We start from the raw sequence: 23,344 nt of genomic DNA on the forward strand, positions 1-23,344 counted from the left end.
ATGTCCATGAGTAGGGGCTGCTAAATACAAGATGTGAGCTCCCGGAATGGCAGAGCACTCAGTCTTGTTCATGGCTCTGTCCATGGCGCCAACATCAAGTCCTGGCACAGAGCAAATACTTGTTAAATGAATATATGAATCCCAATAATGGGATACTATACAACCATTAAAAAGAATGAGACAGAGCTACATGTACTGAGTTGGAAATATGTCCTCAACTTGTGTAATGATAAAACAAATTTGGAAACTTTCTGAAAGGGTGAAAACATCAACTGTGGTTATCTCTACAAGAAGATAATTGCTTGGGGCGCCTGGGTAGCTCAGTCAATTAACTGTCTGACTTCGACTCAGGTCATGATCTCAGGATCCTGAGATGAAGCCCCATATTGGGCTCCCTGCTTAGCGGGGAGCCTGCTTCTCCCTTTCCCTCTGCCCTTCCCCCCACCCCTCTTGTGCACACACTCTCTCTCGCTCAAATAAATAAATAGATAATTTTTTTTTTTTTTAAAGAAGAAGGTGGGGTGCCAGGGTGGCTCAGTCGTTAGGCGTCTGCCTTCGGCTCGGGTCATGGTCCCAGGGTCCTGGATCGAGCCCCACATCAGGCTCCCTGCTCGGCGGGAGGCCTGCTTCTCCCTCTCCCACTCCCCCTGCTTGTGTTCCCTCTCTCGCTGTGTCTCTCCCTGTCAAATAAATAAATAAAATCTTTAAAAATAACAATAATAATAAAAAATTTAAAAAATAAAAAAAAGAAGGTAATTGCTTTACATTCTCCTAGGGTTTTTTGTAAGTGTATATTACTTTTTACATTATTTTTAAAATCTACTTTACTTTTAAAAATATACCACCCGCATGGGGTTACATGCAACTGATGAATCACTAATCCTACCTCTGAAACTAATAATATACTATGTGTTAACTAAATTGAATTTAAATTTAAAAAATATATATATATATACACCAGTGCATTCCAAACCATGTAAGACAGGATCCAGAGATGGAGCTCGTCACCTCAATAAGCAAAGGGCTCCAGGACCTTAGTACTGGGAGAAATTCGCGCTTACTGAGAGCCCACCATAGACCAAGCACCAAGCTTGACTCTCACAAACACATCTTCACCTAATTGCAACAATTCAATGAGAAGGATCCTTCTGTAACAGTTGAATACATTGAATAAACTGTCTCCCAGGGGTGACATGACTTGAAGTGCATCAGAAACATTTAAGAGTTTTTTCATCTGGCAGATCTGAGCTCAAATCCCATCTCTGCCACAATGTGACCTTGGGAAAACAGCCTCGCCTCTCTGAGTTTCAGTGTTCTCATCTGCACAACGGGACATCTAATTCATAGAGGCGGTTTTGAGGATTCAGTGAGAAAACATATGGAAGGCACCTAGCACAGTGCCTAGCACATTGTAGGTGCTCAATAAACAGCAGACACTACCATCACGATCATTATCTCATTATTTCCTCCACCACCATCAGCAGCCAGGCTCACACAGTGAACTGAGGCCCAGAACCTGTCTCCAGAGCCCCCACAGGCATTTTAATCAAGATCCAGGGAACACGCCAGGCCCAGATTAAGTCAAGTTTTATCTACAGGCAGCCACGTGGCCTAAAGCCATGTGTGCATGTGTATGGGGTGGGTGTGTGTGTGGGTGTGTGGCCAAATAAATGCTTCCTTGAGAACAATGATTAGAACAACAGGTTTTTGTGGTCATGGAGGACTGGATGGGGGCTCCATTCAGAGGCCCCTCAGGTACGTCAGGAGCACAGCATCACTTGGCTAAGCCAAGCAGGGTGACTTCATATTTGCTGCATCCATGACTTACATCCCTCTTTTGACCGTAGTGATACATTAAGCCAGATTTTGGGCAGGACACCTGGCAGTGCCCATCTCCCAGGGGAGGAGCCTGTAGGAGTCCCAATTACTCATCATGGATACTCTCAGGACTTAGTCAAGCCCTGGTTGAGCCTTGAGCCCCATCTTAAACATTTAGGAAAGTTAACCGCAATTGACAAGGTTCAGGTAAAGTAGAAAGGGTCAGAGATGGACCCCAGGGACAAATCCCTACTGACCAAGAGCTAATGTGTGCCGCTGGGCTCAGTGCCAGGCGTAGGGCTCTGAGACAAACTGCACATGAGTCCTGCCCTGAAAGACCTTCGAGTTCACTGGAGGAAACAACAGTGAGGGCCTGCTGCTGACATAAAGATGAGAGAGGCTGACATTCACTGAACGCTTCCATGCGAAAGACATTGTGCTATGCACTTCAAATGCACTGTCCCATCCTCAAAAAGAGCAAATAAACGAAATAATCGAGTACCTACTATGAGCACCAGCCTTGGCATGTTTTAGTTTTTAATCTTGCAGATAACCATGCAAGGTAGGTATTACCCAAGGCTGAAGCAATAGTGCCTTAGGCAACCAGACAGACCTCAGTTTGAATTCTGTCAATTTATTAGTCATATGACCTGAAGGACTTATTTATTCTCAACAAACCTTGGTGACCTTGTCTGTAAAATGGGGATTTACGGCAACTGCTATCACTCTACGCTGCCTTTTTTTTTTTTTAAGATTTATTTATTTATTTTAGAGATAGAGGGAGAGACAAAGAGGGAGAGAGCAAGGGGAGGGGCAGAAGAAGAGGAAAAGAGAGAAGCCACAAGCCGACGGAGCTGAGTGCAGAGCCTGACGCAGGGCTCGATCCCAGGACCCTGAGATCATGACCTGAGCCAAAACCAAGAGTCGGTCACTCAACCGACTAAGCCACCCAGGCGCCCCACACTATACTGCCTTTTATCATGAATATTTGTGCACATGCGACTCTATGCCTGTTATCTTTTAAAAGTTTGATCTTGGGGCGCCTGGGTGGCTCAGTCGTTAAGCGTCTGCCTTTGGCTCAGGTCATAATCCTAGGGTCCTGGGATCAAGCCCAACATCGGGCTCCCTGTTCCACGGGAAGCCTGCTTCTCCCTCTCTCACTCCTCCTGCTTGTGTTCCCTCTCAAACCGTGTCTCTCTCTGTCAAATAAATAAATAAAATCTTAAAAAAAAAAAAAGTTTGATCTTTATGTGGGATGTACCTTCTCTATTTTGTACAAAGTATTGAAACTGACTTTAATTTTTACTATCCTTTAGTATTATTATTATTTTTTAAAATTTTATTTTTAAGTAATTTCTACACCCAACGTGGGGCTCAAACTCACAACCCCAAGATCAAGAGTCACATGCATGGGGCTCCTGGTGGTTCAATCAGTTAAGCATCAGACTCTTGGTTTGGGCTCAGGTCATGATCTCAGAGTTGTGTGAGATTGAGCCCCAGCTCAGGCTCTGTGCTTAGTGTGGAGCCTGCTTAAGACTCTCTCTCCCTGGGACGCCTAAGTGGCTCCGTTGTTAAGCATCTGCCTTCAGCTCAGGTCATGATCTCGGGGTCCTGGGATTGAGCCCCGCGTCGGGCTCCCTGCTCAGCAGGAAGGCTGCTTCTCCCTCTCCCACTCCCCCTGCTTGTGTTCCCTCTCTCGCTGTCTCTCTCTGTCAAATAAATAAATAAAATCTTTAAAAAAAAAAAAGACTTTCTCCCTCTCCTTCTGCCCCTCCCCCTACTCACACCCCTCCCCCCTCTCTCTTTCTCTCAAATAAATAAATCATTTTTTTTCTAAAGAGTGATGGGGCACCTGGGGGGCTCAGTCAGTTACGTGTCTGCCTTCGGCTCAGGTCATGATCCCAAGGTCCTGGGATAGAGCCCCACATCGGGCTCCCTGCTTAGTGGGGAGCCTGCCTCTCCCTCTCCCTCTGCCTCTCTCCTGGGCTTGTACTCACTCACACTCTCTCTCTCTCAAATAAATAAAATCTTAAAAAAAAAAAGAGTGGCATGCTCTACCAACTGAGCCAACCAGGTGCCCCTGTCCCTTTAGTATTATTTTTTAATGCATCACAGGCTCTCTGTTCCTGTCTTGCCAGCCACAATGGGAGTGGAGGGGGTGGACGGGGTGGATAGCATTTGGCCGTCTCTCCCTTTTCCCCCAGGCCCAGTCTCCAAGGGCCCCGGTTAGGTCTGGCTCCAGGTCTGTGCACACAATGGGCCTCTCAAAGCAGCAGACAGAAGCGTGTTGGCTGCCAGCTTGGGCCCAGACTCTGATCACAAACACACCCCTGTGGCTGAGAACAAGCTGAAAACATTTGTGCAAACCCCTGACCTAGGAGAGGAAAGGGCCTAGAAGGCAGGTTGGGCTTACCAAGGCCCAGCTGAACCCCTGACTTAGGCCAGGTAAGTAGGGCTGGCACCCAGTTAGCTAGTGACATCTGTCCTTCTAGGATGCTCTCAGGGGACTCTGTACCCACTGAGCCCCAGGCCTCAGGAAAGACGCCCAGCTGCCCTACCAGGTTCACATCCAAAGGACAGGCCATCTTTCCATGGCCCCTTGGAGGTGGCCTCAGGAGTGGAATGGGGGATGGGAAGTTTTGAACAATGTGACTAGTAATGGGCTCCAAGGCAGAACCTAGGCCCAGAGAGGGTCTCAGGAGCCCTGAGTCCAAACTGGCGAAGCTGCCAGACCCTTACCTTCTCCACAAGGTCCCCCACATCTCAAGGACCAACCACATCCGTATCCTAGCTCCCTCAAATCCTCCAGGCTTCTCAGGTCACTTCTGCAATTCAGAGACTCTTGACCCCAATGCCTGCCCCCCACCCCCTGCCCCTTTGCTGCCCTCGGTGGAATTATCCTTTCACAAGCCTGCTGGGCTAGGAGAGCAGCTCAAAAGAGACTTCAACTAAGAAAACGCTGGTAAAAACTAACAAGAAGGCCACAACCTCCAGACTCTTCCTCCTATCCAAGCCTGCTTAGGTCAAACCACCACCATCTCCTTCCTATTCATGGTCCCAGCTTCCTCGCTGCCATTCTGCATCTATTTCTGCCTCCCTCCAAACCAGGCTGATGCTGCTAAAACCCAGATGTGCCCATGTACTGCTCCTGCTGAACCCTCTTTAATGGCTCTCTGTTTCCCTCCAGAGGAAGTCCAAATGCCTTTAGCCTGGCATTCAAGGCCCTGAAGGCTCTCAGTTGGGACAGCCTCCTCTTTCTCCACTCCCTCACACCCTTGGCTCAGATAAAGCTAATTAGTCCCCAGGCAGTTCTCCAGCTAAGTCAAGTCATTTCACCCCCCTGAGGTCTTGCTCACACAGCTCTCCTGACTGGAATGCCCTTCCCCCACCCCATACCCACATCTGCTTACTGTTCATAAAGTGCCAGCACCCCCGCCTCCAGGAAGTCTTCCCTGACTATCCAGAGAGATGTAACCACCGCCTCCTCTGATCCCTGAGCAGACCCCATCTCAGCACCTACGACATATCCGTAATCTGGTAGTTTTGCTCAGCTGTCCCCCCACTAGACTTGAGATTCCCCTCAAAACCACTGAGTAGAGCAGTATAAAGGGAGGAGGAAAAAGAAAGCAGAGAGCACTCTCATCCAAAAGGGAGGAATACTATGGGAAGATTATAAACAACTTTATGCCAATAAATCTGACAACTTAGATGAAATGGACAAATTCTTTAAAAGACATAAACCAGCGAAGTTCATTCAAGAAAAAATAGATCATCAAAACCGCCCTATTAAGAACACAGAACTGCAGTTAAAAACCTTTCTATAAAAATGGCTTCCTTGGATGGGGCGCCTGGGTGGCTCAGTTGGTTAAGCATCTGCCTTCGGCTCAGGTCATGATCCCAGGGTCCTGGGATCGAGCCCCACGTCGGGCTCCCTGCTCGGCGGGAAGCCTGCTTCTCCCTCTCACACTCCCCCTGGTTGTGTTCCCTCTCTCGCTGTGTCTCTCTCTGTCAAATAAATAAATAAAATCTTAAAAAAAAAATAAATAAATAATAAATTAAATAAAATAAAATAAAAATAAAAATGGCTTCCTTGGAGAATGCTACCAAACATTTCAGGAGGAAATAATACCAATTCTAAATAAATGTGATGGGAGGAGGGTAGTTACTAATGTTTGCTGAGTGCCTACAATGTGCCACATCCTATTTTGGGCAAGAGACAGGCCAGGTTCCAGCCAGAGACCTGGGGCAAGGTTTGCCAAAGAAAGATCTTACCCTGGGAAAAGTCTCAGAAACTGTAACAGCTAGAGACCCTCAATCCTGGAACAATACATATGTTACTTCTCTTTCTTACTGTATCCATGATAGATGTTGCTAATCACTTCCAGCTCCTTTCTGCTGAGCCCAGACAAGACTTCCCAATCCTTCCAAATACGAGCCTCCCAGTAGCCACCAGGGAAGATGACACTCAAAATGAAAGCCATTAGTCATCTCTGATCTAGTCTAATCCCAACCGATAGGGAAACTGAGGGCCAGAGAAGGCAAGGGTCTTACCCAAGGCCAGAGATTCATCACAGAGCAGACAGATTTTAGAAATTGATTTTTAAACAGTTTGTATGAATGAGACAGTGTTTATGCTTTGTCCCCTCCACCAGATGGGGAACTCCTTCAGGAGAGGGCCTGGGCCTGATTTAGCTTCTGACCCAATGCTCTGCACACCAGGTACATAATAGGTGTCTATAAATGCTTCTTGGCTTAGTAAGGAAGGAATAGAGTACCAGACTGATATTTGTACCAGTCTTTTGTCTTGCTGGGTTACTAGTACCAGAAGGCTTGGGTATTAGCTCCTGAAGCCAAGAGATGCCTTAAGCTTCCAACACTCAAAGAGGCTATCTTCTCGGGGCGCCTGGGTGGCTCAGTCCTTAAGCGTCTGCCTTTGGCTCAGGTCATGATCCCAGGGCCCTGGGATCGAGCCCTGCATCGGGCTCCCTGCTCTGTGGGAAGCCTGCTTCTCCCTCTCCCACCCCCCCTGCTTGTGTTCCCTCTCTCGCTGTGTCTCTCTCTGTCAAATAAATAATAAAAAAAAAATCTTTAAAAAAAAAAAAAAAAGAGGCTATCTTCTCAGAATGACCCATGCTGAGAACCCAGATAGAGAGACATTCTCAACCTAAATATGAGAGGGTGAGGGGGACCTCGGTATGGGTTAGAAATGTGTCTACAGTAGAAATCTCACCACCTCCAGATTAAACTTTCAAACAGCAGAAACTAAAAGATCTTCTCAAGTCAACCAAAACATGACATTTTGATGAGTTTCAACTGCATTACTGGCTATAATATCAAAGTAATGAGGCATAGGGTAGGGAGAGTCCCTTATATCTATATCATTTATGAGTGATCTTGTGATTTAACTTTGCTGTTAAGATATGACTGTTACACTTAAGCTTCAAGGACCAATACCACAGAGTTGACTTTTTTTAAAGTATATATTTTTTTAAAAATGCACCAGTGGTACTTAAATACATACACCGAAAATGTAAAAATAAAACAAAACTGAGAGAGAACCGAGGTTAGGGCCACAGCATGCCAAAGATCACCCAGAGCCTGTTTGTTTCTGTGGCCTCTTGGAGACCTGTTTGGGGAAATAAAGGCAATCTATCAGGATCCAGGCCTGGGGCTCAGCTCAGCAGCTTCACTAGCTATGGCATTCTCCATCAGCCCCCGCCATCTCCCTGTGCCTGTTCTGGGCCAAGAGCCAAACACACATTCCTCAGGCCCCCACAGCTTCCGGAATTGAGGGGAGTTTGAAGAAAGGGCTGAGCAAGGCAGAAACCTCCTGAGAGAGATGGCAAAAGGCAGATATGGGACAGCCACAGCATGGAGCTTATCACAACCGATGGGGAAACCAAGGCCCAGAGAAGACAAAGGTCTCATCCAAGACCACACAATGCGAGGATAGTGGAGGGGAAATACCAAGGTCCCCCTCCAAAACTCCTCTCTGATCCTTGCTGGAAGGATCTGATGTTCTGCAACATAAAGGCCAAGTCTTCTCCCCAAGGAGGATGGGTCTTAGGGTTTCAGGGTCCCTGGAGCTGGGAGCTCTCCAGTTTCCTCAAGAGAGAATATTAGCTGCCCCTTCCCCAGTCCCTCGCTGCCCCTCTCTTTCCCTGATTCACTCACTGGGTGGCAGATCCTGCCACCTGATCACACAACCCAGCAAGACAAAAGTGACATCCCTGTTTTACAGATGAGGAAACGAAAGCTCAAGGAAATGAAATGACTTGTCCAAGTCTACAGAGCTCATGAATGGGAGAAAGGAAATGAAAACTAGGTCTGGGGGCGCGTGGGTGGCTCAGTTGGCTAAGCGACTGCCTTCAGCTCAGGTCATGATCCTGAAGTCCCGGGATCGAGTCCCGCATCGGGCTCCCTGCTCAGTAGGGAGTCTGCTTCTCCCTCTGACCCTCCCCCATCTCATGCTCTCTCTCGATCTCATTCTCTCTCTCAAATAAATAAAATCTTAAAAAAAAAAAAAAGAAAACTAGGTCTGTCTGGCTCTGCGCTGCCTCTCCCACCACCACCCCATACTATGTCAAGGCAGGTCCCCACATTCTGTTTCTGTTTTCAACCCTGCCCACCTCCCAACCCCCACTGCTGGGCTGGGGCCACTTGAGGCCTGGGGGAAGCAGGAAAGAATTGAACACCCTTGGGGTCCCCAGTGCTTACCCTCCAGCACCACCTCTTTGCCTGTCTTCTTCAGGACCTGCACCGCCTCATCATGGGTAGCAGAGGAGAGGTCCTCCCCATTCACAGACAAGATGGCATCCCCCACGAAGAGGGACTCGGTCTGGTCAGCTGCCAGGCCCTTGAAGATCTTGGAAATGAGAATAGGCATCTTGTTCTCCCGGCCCCCTGCACAGGCACAGAAAGAGGAAGAAACTGAGGCAGATACTCCAATGCTTGAAGAGTCACATGAAGGCAAAATTATTTCTGAAGGCCTACCTCAGTGCCCAGCCCAGTGCCAGGAAAGCGGGGGTGAGAGAGTAAAGAGGATCTCAGAAATGAGTCTTAAAAGTCTGGAACACTAATAAATCATGTTCTAAATTCATAAAGGAGTTTGGTCACTGGATCCTTGGCTAAATGCTTTGGGTGTTTGCCTGTGTTTGAGTAACTTACAAGTGCTTCAATAGCTTTTTCTTAAATATTTTGTATCTTAAGCAATTTTCCCACAATGGGGGAACCCACTGATACCCCTTAATCTGGAATAAAGATAGAAGTCAGTTATTGCTATGGTCCCCCAAGGATCTCTTCAGCAATTGGAAAGTTTTACAATCTGGGACCCAGCTGAAAACCAAGGCCTTAAAGTCTAGATTTCAAAGGCCTATCCAAATTACATCTCTGATACAAAAAAAAGCTAATACATCTTACTGAATCGCTTTATTGCTAAGCTCTTAAATATCCTTTTAAAATATGAAATAGTCATAATAGTTCACATTAGTTTCACATACCAAGTGCCAAGCACCAAGCTAAATGCTTTCAATGTTGTCTCACTGCATCTTCACAACATCCCCATCACACATGCATGCTCAGTTTCCTCTCAGAAAAAATGAAGTGCGGAGAGAAGCCCCTGGCCCAAGGTCATCCAGCAGTATCTGAACCTAGGTCTCCTGGCTCCAGAACCAACACTTTTAACCCTATAGTTGACTGTAAGTCAGGCCCTCAGATATCACATTACCAGTCTATCCCAGAATACTGAAGATGAGGAACTAGTGGTCCATAAAGAGGTCATTATTTCAAGGTCACACAACAAATTGGTGGCAAAGGGCAGACTGCAACGCCTCTCCTGGGCCCCACACAGGCCCAACAGTTTGCTCACTGCACTGCACAGGATCTGAAGCCTAGAAAGGAATGGGTTTCTTTCTTTTTTTTTTTTTTTAAGATTTTATTTATTTATTTGACAGAGCAAGAGAGGGAGAGAGAGAGAGAGCACAAGCAGGGGGAGGGGCAGAGAGAGGAGAAGCAGGCTCCCCGCTGAGCAGGGAGGCCGATGCAGGGCTCAATCCCGGGACCCTGAGATCATGACCTGAGCCGAAGGCAGATGCTTAACCCACTGAGCCACCCAGGTGCCCCAAGGAATGGGTTTCTATTTATATCTGCTCTCCTCCACCAGAAACTTGGGACTTCAGTTCAGTTTGAAGATATGATCATTCCAGGCTGCCTCAGGCTGGGCTGGACCCTCAGAGGGAGGTCACCACGGCAACAAGAGCCCAGGCTCTATCCATGAAGAAATGAATGGAGCTGGTCCTTCCCCTGACCCCTCCTAAAAGTACCTTCACTCCCAACTCTAAGTATGGAGCTAAGGAGTAACTTTATGTGACCTTGGAAAGTCCGTGCTCCTCTCCAAGTCTCAGCTTGTCCATCTGTAAAATGGAACTCTATATTAACTCTAAGTTCCTTTCTGCTTTAAAACACTGAGTGTACAATTTCTGGATTGATCTGTTGCCCTCTCCCATTCTGGAGTTTAGGAGCAAGACTGGTGTCCACTCTCTGTCTTTCCCATTTTTCCCTTTTATTTTTTTATTTTTTTAAAGATTTTATTTATTTATTTGAGAGAGAGAATGAGACAGAGAGAGAGAGCATGAGAGGGGGGAGGGTCAGAGGGAGAAGCAGACTCCCCGCCAAGCAGGGAGCCCGATGCGGGACTCGATCCCGGGACTCCAGGATCATGACCTGAGCCAAAGGCAGTCGCCTAACCAACTGAGCCACCCAGGCGCCCCCATTTTTCCCTTTTAAATTCCTTTGGTCGGCTGCCTGGGAATGTGCCCTTCCTTGAGGAAGAACCATATCCCCTGGGCACTCTCTTAAGGCCTGATAACTGAGGTTCAAATCCCAGCACTGTCCTTCACTGTCTGTGCCTGGGAAAACTGTTTTACTTTTCTGAGTCTCGGTTTCCCTACCTGCAAAGTGGAGATTGTGCTCCCCACTTTTTACCACTTGTCGCCTGGATGAAATGCATCATAAGCCTAGAGTACCGGGCACAGCATTCAGCACACAGTGGTAGCTGAGTCACCACCATCCCCACCCTCTCCCCCAGGCCAAACGGTCTGAAGACACCAATGAATAGACCTAGCACCAGCAGAGAGAACAGTGCATATCCAAGGTGATAGAAGAGCTGACACCCTTTCCCAAGGCAGATAGCACCCTGAGAAGCAGATGGGTAGGAATGGTGAACCCAGCTGCTGGGAGTATACTGGGATTTTAAGCAGTATGGTTAGTTGCTTTGGGAGTCTCTCCTGGCCTCCATTTTTCCTCTCATCTAACGGCAGTAATGAACCAGGCACCTACTGTGTGCTTGCAGGGTGAGTACTTCAGACTCCTGTTCTCACAGAAACGTTACAACTCAATCATTAGCTTCATTACATAGTGGGGAAACTGAAGTTCAGAGACGGGAAGTGACTTGTCTAAGTTCACACAGATCCAGGACTCAAACATAATCTGGCTGCATCCTAAAGAAAGCTCTCAGTAATTGGAGAATTTCTCAGAGAAGAGTAACAACTCTATGTCCACTCCTCTCAATTCTGCCTAAGGTGACGATGGCCAGATCAGGTAACTCAAGCCCAGGACTCTCTGCCTAGGCACACAGGGTCCTGGGTCCTCAGATTTCTAGGTCCTTCCTGGACCCCTGTCTGTGAGCCCGGCTTGTGCCTCTACCCAAGTCTCCAAACCTGTACTCCCAACTCCAGGCCTTACCCCTCCCCTCCACCTTGGTTGTGTCTCAGGGACTTCCTTCCTCCTGGCTTCCCAGGCCTCAGTCCCCTTTCTCCATCCTTTGCTCTCCTAAGGCCCCTCTTGTCCTTGATGTCCATGCAACCCCGACATCTCTATGCCTCCACACAGAACTCCCCACCCACCTGTCCTTGGTGCGCCCCAACCCGCTCCACCTGTGCCTTCGGACTGAGGCCTCCGACTCCCGAAACCCCTCCGACCTTGGTGCTCCCGGTGTCCTCGTTCCCTCTGCCCCCTCAGACACCCTCCTTGCCCCCAGACAGAAGTCTTCCAACTCCACGCCCTCCGTAGACTGCCAGCCTCCGCGACCCCTGGGCCCTCGGCGGCCCCACAGACACCGCGCCCCCCGTGCCCACCTTTGATGCTGATGCCCAGCCCGCCGGCGTCGGCCTTGCGCACCGTCACCCGGCGCCGCTGGAGCAGCAGAGCCTCGGGCAGCTGCGGGGGCGCCGCGCCAGGCTCGGCGGCGCCGTTGAGCTGCGCGGGTTCCGGCTCCCGCGGGGCGCCGGGCTCCGGGCCGAGCTCGCCGTCGGCGGGGCTCACGGTCAGAGCGTCCTCCGCCAGACTGAGCAGCACTCGCTGCCACCGCTCGCCGCCAGCCCCCGAGGCAGGCCCGGCGCGCAGTTCCAGCAGCCCGGTGCGCGGGGAGCGCCTGCCGGACGCCATCTTCGCCTCCGAGCCCCCGGGCGGCCGCGCTCGCCCTGCCCCACAGTGCCCGGCCCGCTCCGACCGAGCGCCCAGGGCAGAGGGCAGCGGGTGCCCGACTGGACCAGCCGCTACCCTACCCCCGGCCGCTGGGGGGTTGGGGGGGGTGGAACCTCGGGGCGGGGCTGTCCAGGGGGTGTGGCTCCGGCGAGGGGCGGGGCCGCAGGCAAACAGGTTAGGACGCGGCGGCGCCCAGGTCTTGAAGGATGCAGTGTGGGACTACTTGGGGTTTGCGGGCGTAGGGGGCAGGAGGTAGGGGTCAAGAGGTAAGGAGAGAAGCGGATAAGTGCGGGCCTGGGCGGGGCCATAAGGGGGCCGGGCTTCGTATCGGGAGCAGGATCCTGCGACAGAGACTCTGAGCTTCCCCAGGCCGTCGAGGGCCGGGACCGTATCTCACGGGGGTAGGAGCCCAAGAGAAAGAGATGGAACCATGGATCCTGGTGCGAGGCTTTGGCCGTCGGGGCTGAGCTATGTATGGCGGAGAGCTGCTCTCCAGGGACTGGACTTGTGGAGACACCGAGCCCCCAGGGACTTCGCAGGCGGGGTTTGGAAGGAGTTGGGTTTACGATATGGGGCCGGGCCTTAGGTCTGTGGGCGTGGCTTAGCTGGGGCGTGGTTTCTAAGGCGGACAGGTCCCGCCCACCGGGAATGAGCACGTTGCTGGCTGTTTAGGGCTTGGGGAGGGGATGGACACGGTCCCCACCTCGAAATTGCATGGGAGTTTAAGAGATTAACCACCTGTTCTGTTAACAGTAGAACAGAGAAAAGCCTGAAGACCCACACTCTCAGAGAGACCTGGCTGGAGGAGAGCCCAGAGCTCCTGGTGTAAGGAAAGAGGGCTGGAAGGTGGGGCTCTAGGTCTGGGCCTCACTCTCTTACCTCCTTGTAGACCTGGATCCCATCACTTCACTTTTCTAGGCTTCAATTTCCTTATCTATGAAATGGGGATCACAAGAAATGCTACCTCACAGGGTTTGTGTCAAGGATTAAATCAATGTGAAAATGCATTGTAAACTGTGACTCCTGTGCAATCAATATAGTCGCTTTTGGGCGCCTGGTGGCTCAGTTGGTTAAGCGACTGCCTTCGGCTCAGGTCATGATCCTGGAGTCCCGGAATCGAGTCCCGCATCGGGCTCCCTGCTCAGCAGGGAGTCTGCTTCTCCCTCTCCCGCTCCCCCCTCTCGTCTCTCTCTCTCTCTCACTCTCTCTCTCAAATAAATAAATAAATAAATAATCTTTAAAATATATATAGTCGCTTTTATTTATTTTTTAAAGATTTATTTTTTAAAAAGATTTTATTTATTTATTTATTTGACAGAGAGAGAAAGCACAAACAGGCGGAGTAACAGGGAGAGGGTGAAGCAAGCTCCCTGCTGAGCAAGGAGCCCTATGTGGGGCTCAATCCCAGGACCCTGGGCTCATGACCTGAGCTGAAGGCAGTTGCCTAAACAATTGAGCCACCCAGGCGCCCCAGATTTTATTTATTTATTTGACACAGAGAGAGAGAAAGCACAAGCAGGGGGAGCAGCAGAGGGAGAGGGAGAAGCAGGCTCCCCACTGAGCAGGGAGCCCCACGTGGGGCTCCATCCCAAGACCCCGGGATCATGACCTGAGCCACCCAGTCACCCCTAGTCGCTTTTATTTATTGAATGCTTACTATTGTCCAGAACTAGATCTGAGCATGTCCCTGTTTTATCTCAACTTTACAGTAGCCTCATGGAGTAGCTGCAGTTAACAACACTCCCATTATACAGTAAGGGAAAACTTGGATTTAGAAGGCCTAATTGGCCCATCACACATTTGTGAGTAGGACAGAGCAGGGACTCAAACCGAGGCTTGTTTGACACAGTGCCTAGGCACTGAACCACTGCCAGACAGCTGCCAAATACAGAAGTGAGGTAGGATCCTTACCAGAAAAATCCCACCAAATCACACACTTCACCCAGCCTTCATATCTGCCCCTCGTCTCCGGCTCCCACACCTCGCAGGGAGGTGTCAGGCAATAAATAGTTAGGGCCACATCACTATGTAGACTCCCTGCACCTTCAGGTAGATATGATCAAGGGAAAAAGGAAACTCACAAGAAAACAGGTACATATACCAGTTGTCCACAGCAAACTATGTTTGCAAATAACTAGAGACCAGCCCAACTATCCAACTATAAGGAAATAGCTCTATACCACCGAAAATCCACGGAGGCCACATCATAATACATATGTGTTACATACACATGTACATATAATACACAGATGCCATCTATTCAACTTGCTGTACATTGGCACACCAGCTGGCTGATTTACAGACATTGTCATTTAAACCTCACACATCCTGCACAGCTTATTATCCCCATTTTAGAGATGGGGAAATTGAGACATGCTCTTCTGACTGAGCCAGCCAGGCGCCCCTATGCATTGATTTTTTTTTTTAAGATTTTTTATTTATTTATTTGATAGAGAGAGACACAGCGAGAGAGGGAACACAAGCAGGGGGAGTGGAAGAGGGAGAAGCAGGCTTCCCGCCGAGCAGGGAGCCCGATGCGGGGCTCGAGCCCAGGACCCTGGGATCATGACCTGAGCAGAAGGCAGATGCTTGATGACTGAGCCACCCAGGTGCCCCTGCATTGGTATTTTAAAAGTATGAGTTTTATGCTCTAAAGATGGTAGAGCAACCTGAGAAAAGTAAGGGTGAACACTTGTGATAAATGAAAACTATCTTCTACTTGGCTTTTGGAAGCTTCACTCTAAAGGTGGGGAGGAGGGATCAAGCAGGAGGCAAGAAAGCAGGGGAGGGCAAGAGACCAGACTCCTTTCCCAGGACCAAAGCCTGGAGCCAGATCCTTAAAAGTCCCCCCACGTATTGCCCTGCTTAAAAAAGACTTAATGAGCCCCAGACAAACTTGGTGAGAAAGAGCCCTGATACAGAATTCCTCCCCTGGGGGACTGTTTTCTTTGGTTAAATGGGAAGGGAGGAAGGAGAGAGATGATGTGTACAGAATAAGAGGAGGCTAGCAGAGAAGGGCAAAGGAAAAGGCAAAGAAAAAAGAGTGATGTATGCATGTATATATGTATATGCGTATGTGTGTGTATATATGAGTATGTGTGTGTATTTTATGTGCCTGTGTGTGTGTTGATGATCGCACAGTATGGGCAATGGCAATCCACTGTGCCCCCATCAGCCCACCCCCAGGAACCCTGTAGCTGGAGGAATACTCTACCCCTCCACTGTGGTCAGCTGATGCCTCTCTGCTGTAGCTCAGGAATTGGCCTTCCAGACACACACACACACACACACACACACAGAGGCCTGGCTCCCCACCAAACCCCAGGGCACAGCTCCCAGAGGAAAGCAGTTCAGTCCCAAGGAATGAGAAGGGGGAAGGGTAAAGGAAAGAGGAAAGGGACCTGCCCAGCGAACTAGTTTCAAATGCCCACTGCAGGCCCTGCAGGCTCAACCCCTTGGACCTAGAGTTGGGACCCCTAGTCAAAGGGGGAGGCCTCTAGGCACGGGCTCCAAGGCAGGAAACAGAGATTCGTACATCCCTGGCCTCCCAGACCCAACGATGGCAGCAATAATGGGAGTTTACACGATCCACCGCTTAACATAACTGCTTTCCAGAGGTCATCTCATTTAATCTTCAAGACAACCCAGGATATAGGTCCTGTTATTATCCCCATGAGGCAGATGTGGAAACTGAGGCTCAGGGACCTGAAGTGATTAGCCCAGTCAGTCTGGCACCAGGGCTCACTGTGACATCATACTGCACCCCAGGAGAGATTTGGATCTTACTGGAGGCTTTTTTCATTTAAAAAAATTTTTTTTTAAAGATTTATTTAGGGGGGCGCCTGAGTGGCTCAGTCATTAAGTGTCTGCCTTTGGCTCGGGTCATGATCCCGGGGTCCTGGGATCGAGCCCCGCATCGGGCTGCCCCCTCAGCGGGAGCCTGCTTCTCCCTCTCCCACTCCCCCTGCTTGTGTTCCCTCTCTCGCTGTGTCTCTCTCTGTCAAATAAATAAATAAATAAATCTTAAAAAAAAAAAGATTTATTTAGGGGCGCCTGGGTGGCTCAGTCAGTTGCGCGTCTGGCTCTCAATTTCGGCTCAGATCATGATCTCAGAGTCGTGAGATTAATCCCCATGTTGGGCTCTGAGCTCAGCGGGGAGTCTGCTTGAGATTCTTTTTTTTTTTTCAAATTTTATTTTATTTTTTAAGATTTTATTTATTTTTTGACAGAGAGAGACAGCGAGAGATGGAACACAAGCAGGGGGACTGGGAGAGGGAGAAGCAGGCCTCCCACCAAGCAGGGAGCCCAATGTGGGGCTTGATCCCAGGACCCCAGAAACATGTCCCCAGCCGAAGGCAGACGCATAACGACCGAACCACCCAGGCGCCCCTCTGCTTGAGATTCTCTCTCCCTTTCCCTCTGTCCCTCCCTCACTCACTCTCTCTCTAAAATAAATAAATAAATCTTTAAAGAAAAAAAAAAGCTTGTTCAAATTAAAGCTGAGAAAAAAATATAATTCTCCCACGACCATCCTATTCATTTCCTTCACAGCACTCATCACAATTTGTACTTCATGCTTTACATGTTTATTTACCTGTCACCTGTCTCCCTACTAGACGGGACACCCCCTAAGTGCAGGAACTCTATCTACCTAGCATAGTGCCTGGCATTACAAACATCTCTTAAATGAATGAATGAATGAATGAGTGAATGCTTGCTGAGGGAGAGCAATAGGAGCTAAGATCCCTGAAAGATAACTAGGGAAATGGTCTTCCAGGCAGAAGGCTGGGAGAGGGGCTGAGCCCAGCACCTCATACCTTCAGGCAGGACCCAGTGATCCCCTGCTGTTAGGGCAGGCACGGTATTGCCCACCATTAAAGCCCCACAACAAGACCTGGTAAACAGTAAAAGTCCAGTAATGTTTGATGAATGAATGATGAATAGCAGAAAAGGGTTCTTGTTTCCACTTTAAAGGATGCCATCCACAGCTACAATTCTTTTCTTCTTATTTTAATTTATTCAACAAATTTTGTTTAGTGGGGCTAGGGTAAATGTGGAAAATCACATCCTTTCTGATCAAACAGACCCTTCCTGGGCCTCCTCTCTCAGTCTATCTGACATCAATTCATTTATTTATTCATTCAAAAATATTTATTAAGTCCCAGCTCTGAGGCAGGCACTGTGGTATGTACCAGAGATAGACCATGGACAAGATGTATACAGTCCTGGGGAGCCTGGCTGGCTCAGTCGGTAGAACATGCGCCTCTTGATTTCAGGGTCATGAGTTCAAGCCCCATGTTGGGTGTGGAGCCTACTTAAAAATGAGTGAATGAATGAATGAATGAATGAAATCCTGCCCTACTGGGATCTATAGCCTAATGGGGGAGTCTCTTAAACAAGCAAAAAAAACAATTAAAATAATTACCAAACCTAGTGTGTTCCTGAAAAAAAAAATATGAACAGGGGACAATGATAGAGGATAACAAGGGGCAGGAGGACCTTCTGGAGGGTAGTCAGGGAAGGAGGTATCAAGCTAAGACCTAAAAGTTAACAAGGAGCCAATTGTGCCTGGAGGGAAGAGTCTGTGCAAAGCTCTTGAGGTGGGAAAGACCTCGGCTTCTTTGGATGGCTCTAGTTTAATGACTAAGGCAGAAGATACAGAGAGGTTAGAGGGGCCAGATAATGCAGACCCTCTCAAACAAGGAAATACACCCAGATTGTATTCCAAGCTAGAGGATACTGGAGGGTTTCAGTGGAGAACTGACACGGTTTGTTTGATAGGGTTGTGTTCAATTTTTATTAACTATTAAAAATATTTAGGGTGCCTGGGTGGCTCAGTCGTTAAGCGTCTGCCTTCGGCTCAGGTCATGATCTCAGGATCCTGGGATCGAGCCCCGCATCGGGCTCCCCGCTCAGCGGGAAACCTGCTTCTCCCTCTCCCACTCCCCGCTGTTTGTGTTCCCTCTCTCGCTATGTCTCTATCTGTCAAATAAATAAAATTAAAAAAAAAATATTTAAGGGGCGCCTGGGTCACTCAGTCAGTTAAATGTCTGACTCTTGATTTCAGTTCAGGTCTCAATCTCAGGGTGGGGAGTTCAAGCCCCACATTGGGCTCTGCGCTGGGCTTGGAGCCTACATTTAAATACATACATACATACACACATACATACATACATAAAAGTTTTAAAATATTTATATACTTAAAATAATTACAACATCTAGGGGCGCCTGGGTGGCTCAGTCGTTAAGCATCTGCCTTCAGCTCAGGTCATGATCCCGGGGTCCTGGGATCAAGTCCCACATCGGGCTCCTTGCTCAGTGGGGAGCCTGCTTCTCCCTCTCCTCCCCACTTGTGCTCTCTTTCACTATCTCTGTCTCTCTCAAGTAAATAAATCAAATCTTGGAAAAAAAAAAAAAAGTCTGCCAATGGACACTTCCGTTCTACTATTTGGAAGTTATGCTCTCTAATTGTATTAACTCTATTACCTTCCATTACTCTCTCCCAAATTATTTGCTGTATTTATCTAGTACTTTGGTGCTCATTTTTTTCTGGATCCCACAAATTAGATATCATCATTGTCTACACTGTGAACGTTCCCTCGGGGTTACTGACATGTTTTCTTTGCTCTTCGGTGTTTCTTGCATCTCAGAACTTTCTTCTGGGATTGTTTTCCTTCTCTGAATTATATCTTCTAGAATTTCCCATAGTGAGTGAGGGTACACTAATGATAAACTCTGTTTTTCTTTCTGTTTTGACTTAAAGAATTTTATTTTCTTTCTCCAGATAGGAAGGAGGATACAAGTTAGAAATTTTACCAAAGATTAACAATAATCTTTGATTCTTCCAAAGGGGCGCAGGCCTCTAGACAGTCCTCAGGTTACACAAAAGCCTTGTGAGACTGATTCAACCAGAACTATTAAGTAACCTTTCTCGGGAAAGCACAGGGTCAGTGCTTTTCAAGAAGCCTTGTACTCCAGGGACACCTGGGTGGTTCAGTCAGTTGAGCGACTGACTCTTGATTTTGGCTCAGGTGATGATCTCCTGGGATGGAGCCCCACCCCCACCCCCACCCCATCAGGCTCCACACTCATTGCAGAGTCTGGTAGGGGATTCTCTCCCTTCCCTCTCCCTCTGCCCCTCTCCTCTCTCTCTCTCTCTCTCTCTCATAAATAGATAAATCTTTTAAAAGAAGCAGAAGCCTTGTATTCCAACCCCACAGTTGAGAGACTCCTGTTACAGAACAGACTGAGCCAAGCAGATGAGGCTGCAGTCAATCTACTTACTGCCCTGTGGCTCACAGCGCTCCCAACCAACACCTTCCTACTCCTGGTCCACTTGAAGTCTGCTTTTTGCCACCAGTAAATCCTAGAGATCAAGAGACCCAAGGCTGTAGATGTCTACATGACTTCTCTTGGAGGCCCAGCAGGGATGCCCTCCTCCAAGATCCATCCTATACCCTCTGATCCTGCTAACCACACAGAGGCGCAAACCCTGGTTCCCAGACCAGCTGACATCAGAATGAGGCACAGCCTGAGGGGAAGAAGAAAGGAAAGTGCCAAAGACACAAAAATCTCTGTTTCTCTTTAATCGGAAAATGTTGTTTTTGTTTTTGTTTTTTTAAAGATTTTATTTATTTATCTGACAGAGAGAGAGACAGGAGAGAGGGAACACAAGTAGGGGGAGTGGGAGAGGGAGAAGCAGGCTTCCCGCCGAGCAGGGAGCCCGATGCGGGGCTCGATCCCAGGACCTTGGGATCATGACCTGAGCCGAAGGCAGCCGCTTAACCGACTGAGCCACCCAGGCGCCCCTAATTGGAAAATGTTTTAATTGTATGCTGTTCTTGAAAGATAGTCTCGCTGAGTGGGAATTCTAGGTTGGCAGGTTTTCCCTCAGCATGTTCCCTCAGCCCTGTCTTCTGGCTTCTCCTGAAGCTATTGACAAGTTTGCTGTCACGCAAATACTCCTACCTTTTGTAGATAATCTGTCTTTTGGTCTTTCTTTCAAAAACCTATAACCCAAGTCTAATCATGAGAAAAAACCCCAGACAAATCCTAATAGAGAGACATTCTACAAAATACCCAACCAGTTCTCAAAACTGTCAAGGTCATCAAAAATAAGGAAAGTTGGAGAAACTGTCCCAGCCAAGAGGAGCCTAAGGAGACATGACAACTAAATGAAATGTGGGGGCGCCTGGCTGGCTCAGTCAGTACAGCAACCAACTCTCCATCATGAGTCCGAGCCCCATGTTGGGCGTGGAGCCTACGTAAAATAAATAAATGAAATGTGGTGTCCTGGAGAATGACCGGAACAGAAAAAGGGCATTAGGCAAAATCTAAGGAAATCTGAATGAAGTGTGAACTTCAGGTAATAATAATGTATCAACATTGGTTAATTGTGACAAATGTACCATAATAATGTAAGAGATTAATAATAAGAAAACTTGATGTGGATGGGACGCCTGGGTGGCTCAGTCGTTAAGCATCTGCCTTTGCCTCAGGTCACGACCCCAGGGTCCTGGGATCGAGTCCCGCATCGGGCTCCTTGCTCAGTGAGGAGCCTGCTTCTCCCTCTCCGTCTACTGCTCCCCCTGCTTGTGCTCTCTCTCTCTGACAAATAAATAAATAAAAATCTTAAAAAAAAAAAAAAGTTGTTTAAAAAAAAGAAAACTAGATGTGGAATGTATGGAAACTTTCTGTACTATCCTCACAATCTTTTGGTAAATCTAAAACTGTTTGGGGGCGCCTGGGTGGCTCAGTCAGTTAAGCGTCCAGCTCTTGGTTTCAGCTCAGGTTGTGATCTCAAGGTCACGAGATCGAGCCCCATGTCGGACACTGTGCTCAGTGCATAGTCTGTTCGTCCCTCTCCTTCTGCTCCTCCCCCTGCTCTCTCTCTCTCACTCTCTCTCAAATAAATAGGTAAAATCCTTAAAAATTTTTTTTAAATAAATTGCTCTAGTTTTACAGTTAGGCAGTTCCTTAAATGCTAAACATAGGGTTACCATATGACCCAGCAGTTCTACTCTTAGGTATATACCTGAGAGAAATGAAAACATTGACCACACAAAAATTTGTACACAAGCTTTCACAACATTATTACTACTATTGCCGAAAGGTAGAAACAACCCAAATGTCCATCAACTGATGAATAGATAACCAAAATGTGGTCTGTCCATACAATAGATGATTATAAGTAATAAGAAAGAATGAAGTACTGAGTCATATTACAACATGGATGAACCTCAGAAACATGCTACTAAGTGAAAGAAGTCAATCGCAAAAGACCACATATTATATGAAAGGAATAGGTAAATTTATGGAATAAGCCAATCTATAGAGACAGAAGATAGATCAGTGGTTGCCTATGGCTACAGCAGGAGGAAGATAGAAAGACTGCCAAGGGGTAAAGGGTTTCTTTTAGGGGTGATGAAAATGTAAAATGAAGGGCACCAGTCAGTGGAGTGTGCAAAGCCCCACGTTGGGTGTAAAGATTACTTAAAAATAAAATCTTTTAGGGCGCCTGGGTGGCTGTCGTTAAGCGTCTGCCTTCGGCTCAGGTCGTGATCCCAGGGTCCTGGGATCGAGTCCCACATCGGGCTCCCTCCTCGCGGGGGAAGCCCGCTTCTCCCTCTCCCACTCCCGCTGCTTGTGTTCCTGCTCTCGCTATCTCTGTCTCTGTCAAATAAATAAATTAAATCTTTAAAAAAATAAATAAATAAAATAAAATAAAATAAAATCTTTTAGGGCGCCGGGGTGGCTCAGTTGTTAAGCTTCTGCCTTCGGCTCAGGTCGTGATCCCAGGGTCCTGGGATCGAGCCCCGCATCAGGCTCCCTGCTCAGCGGGAAGCCTGCCCCTCCCCCTGCTTGTGTTCCCTCTTTCGCTGTGTCTCTCTCTGTCAAATAAATAAATAAAATCTTTCAAAAAAATAAAAAATAAATAAAATCTTTTAAAAAAGAAATAGGGGTGCTTGGGTGGCTCAGTTGGTTAAGTGCGTTCGGCTTAGGTCATGATCTTGGGGTCCTGGGATCAAGCCCCACGTCAGGCTCTCTGCTCAGTGGGAAGTCTGCTTCTCCCTCTCTCTCCACCTCTCCCCCCACCTCCAATCATTCTCTCTTGCTTTCGTTCTCTCTCTCATAAATAAATTTTAAAATATAAATAAATAAATAAGAAAATATAAAATGAAAATCTGACTAGATTATGGTGGTGGTCACACAACTCTGTAAATATACCATTGTGCACTTTATTTATTTACTTTTTTAAATATTTTATTTATTTATTTGAGAGAGAGAGAATGAGAGAGAGCATGAGAGGGAAGAGGGTCAGAGGGAGAAGCAGACTCCCCTGCTGAGCAGGGAGCCCGATGCGGGACTTGATCCCAGAACCCTGCTATCATGACCTGAGCCGAAGGCAGTCGCTTAACCAAACGAGCCACCCAGGCGCCCCTCCATTGTGCACTTTATTTTTTTAATTTTTTTTTTTTTTTGAAGATTTTACCCACTTATTTGACAGAGAGAGACACAGCAAGAGAGGGAACACAAGCAGGGGGAGTGGGAGAGGGAGAAGCAGGCTTCCCACGGAGCAGGGAGCCTGATGTGGGGCTCTATCCCAGCTACTGCAGCTATTCAGATGTTGCAGCCTGATGTGGGGCTGGACCCCGGGACCATGACCTGAGCCAAAGGCAGACGCCTAATGACTGAGCCACCCAGGCGCCCCTCCATTGTGCACTTTATTTATTTATTTTTTTTTAAAGATTTTATTTATTTGACAGAGAGAGACATAGTGAGAGCAGGAACACAAGCAGGGGGAGTGGGAGAGGGAGAAGCAGGCTCCCCGCGGAGCAGGGAGCCCGATGTGGGACTCGATCCCAGGACCCTGGGATCATGACCTGAGCCAAAGGCAGACGCTTAAGGACTGAGCCACCCAGGTGCCCCATTGTGCACTTTAAATGAGTAAACTTTGGGGCGCCTGGGAGTCTCAGTCGGTTAAGCATCTGTCTTCAGCTCAGGTCATGATCCCAGGGTCCTGGGATCTAGCCCCATGTTGGGG

General features: G+C 48.1%; 1 protein-coding gene across 1 annotated transcript in view; it reads right to left on the minus strand.

Annotated features, from left to right (window-relative positions):
- SNTA1 (syntrophin alpha 1) overlaps nucleotides 1–12,389 on the minus strand; it is a 28,861-nt gene extending 16,472 nt beyond the window's left edge. Inside the window, exons 1-2 of the mRNA XM_021688940.2 lie at nucleotides 11,952–12,389; nucleotides 8,536–8,721 (exon numbers count right to left, since the gene is read on the minus strand). Of these exons, the coding sequence (XP_021544615.1) occupies nucleotides 8,536–8,721; nucleotides 11,952–12,261 (496 nt within the window). The 5' untranslated portion in view covers nucleotides 12,262–12,389. The remainder of the gene's footprint in view (nucleotides 1–8,535; nucleotides 8,722–11,951) is intronic.
- Between the last annotated feature and the right edge of the window lie 10,955 nt (nucleotides 12,390–23,344).

The sequence above is a fragment of the Neomonachus schauinslandi genome, chromosome 10, assembly GCF_002201575.2.
Source record: "Neomonachus schauinslandi chromosome 10, ASM220157v2, whole genome shotgun sequence".
Classification (NCBI taxonomy): Eukaryota; Metazoa; Chordata; class Mammalia; order Carnivora; family Phocidae; genus Neomonachus; species Neomonachus schauinslandi.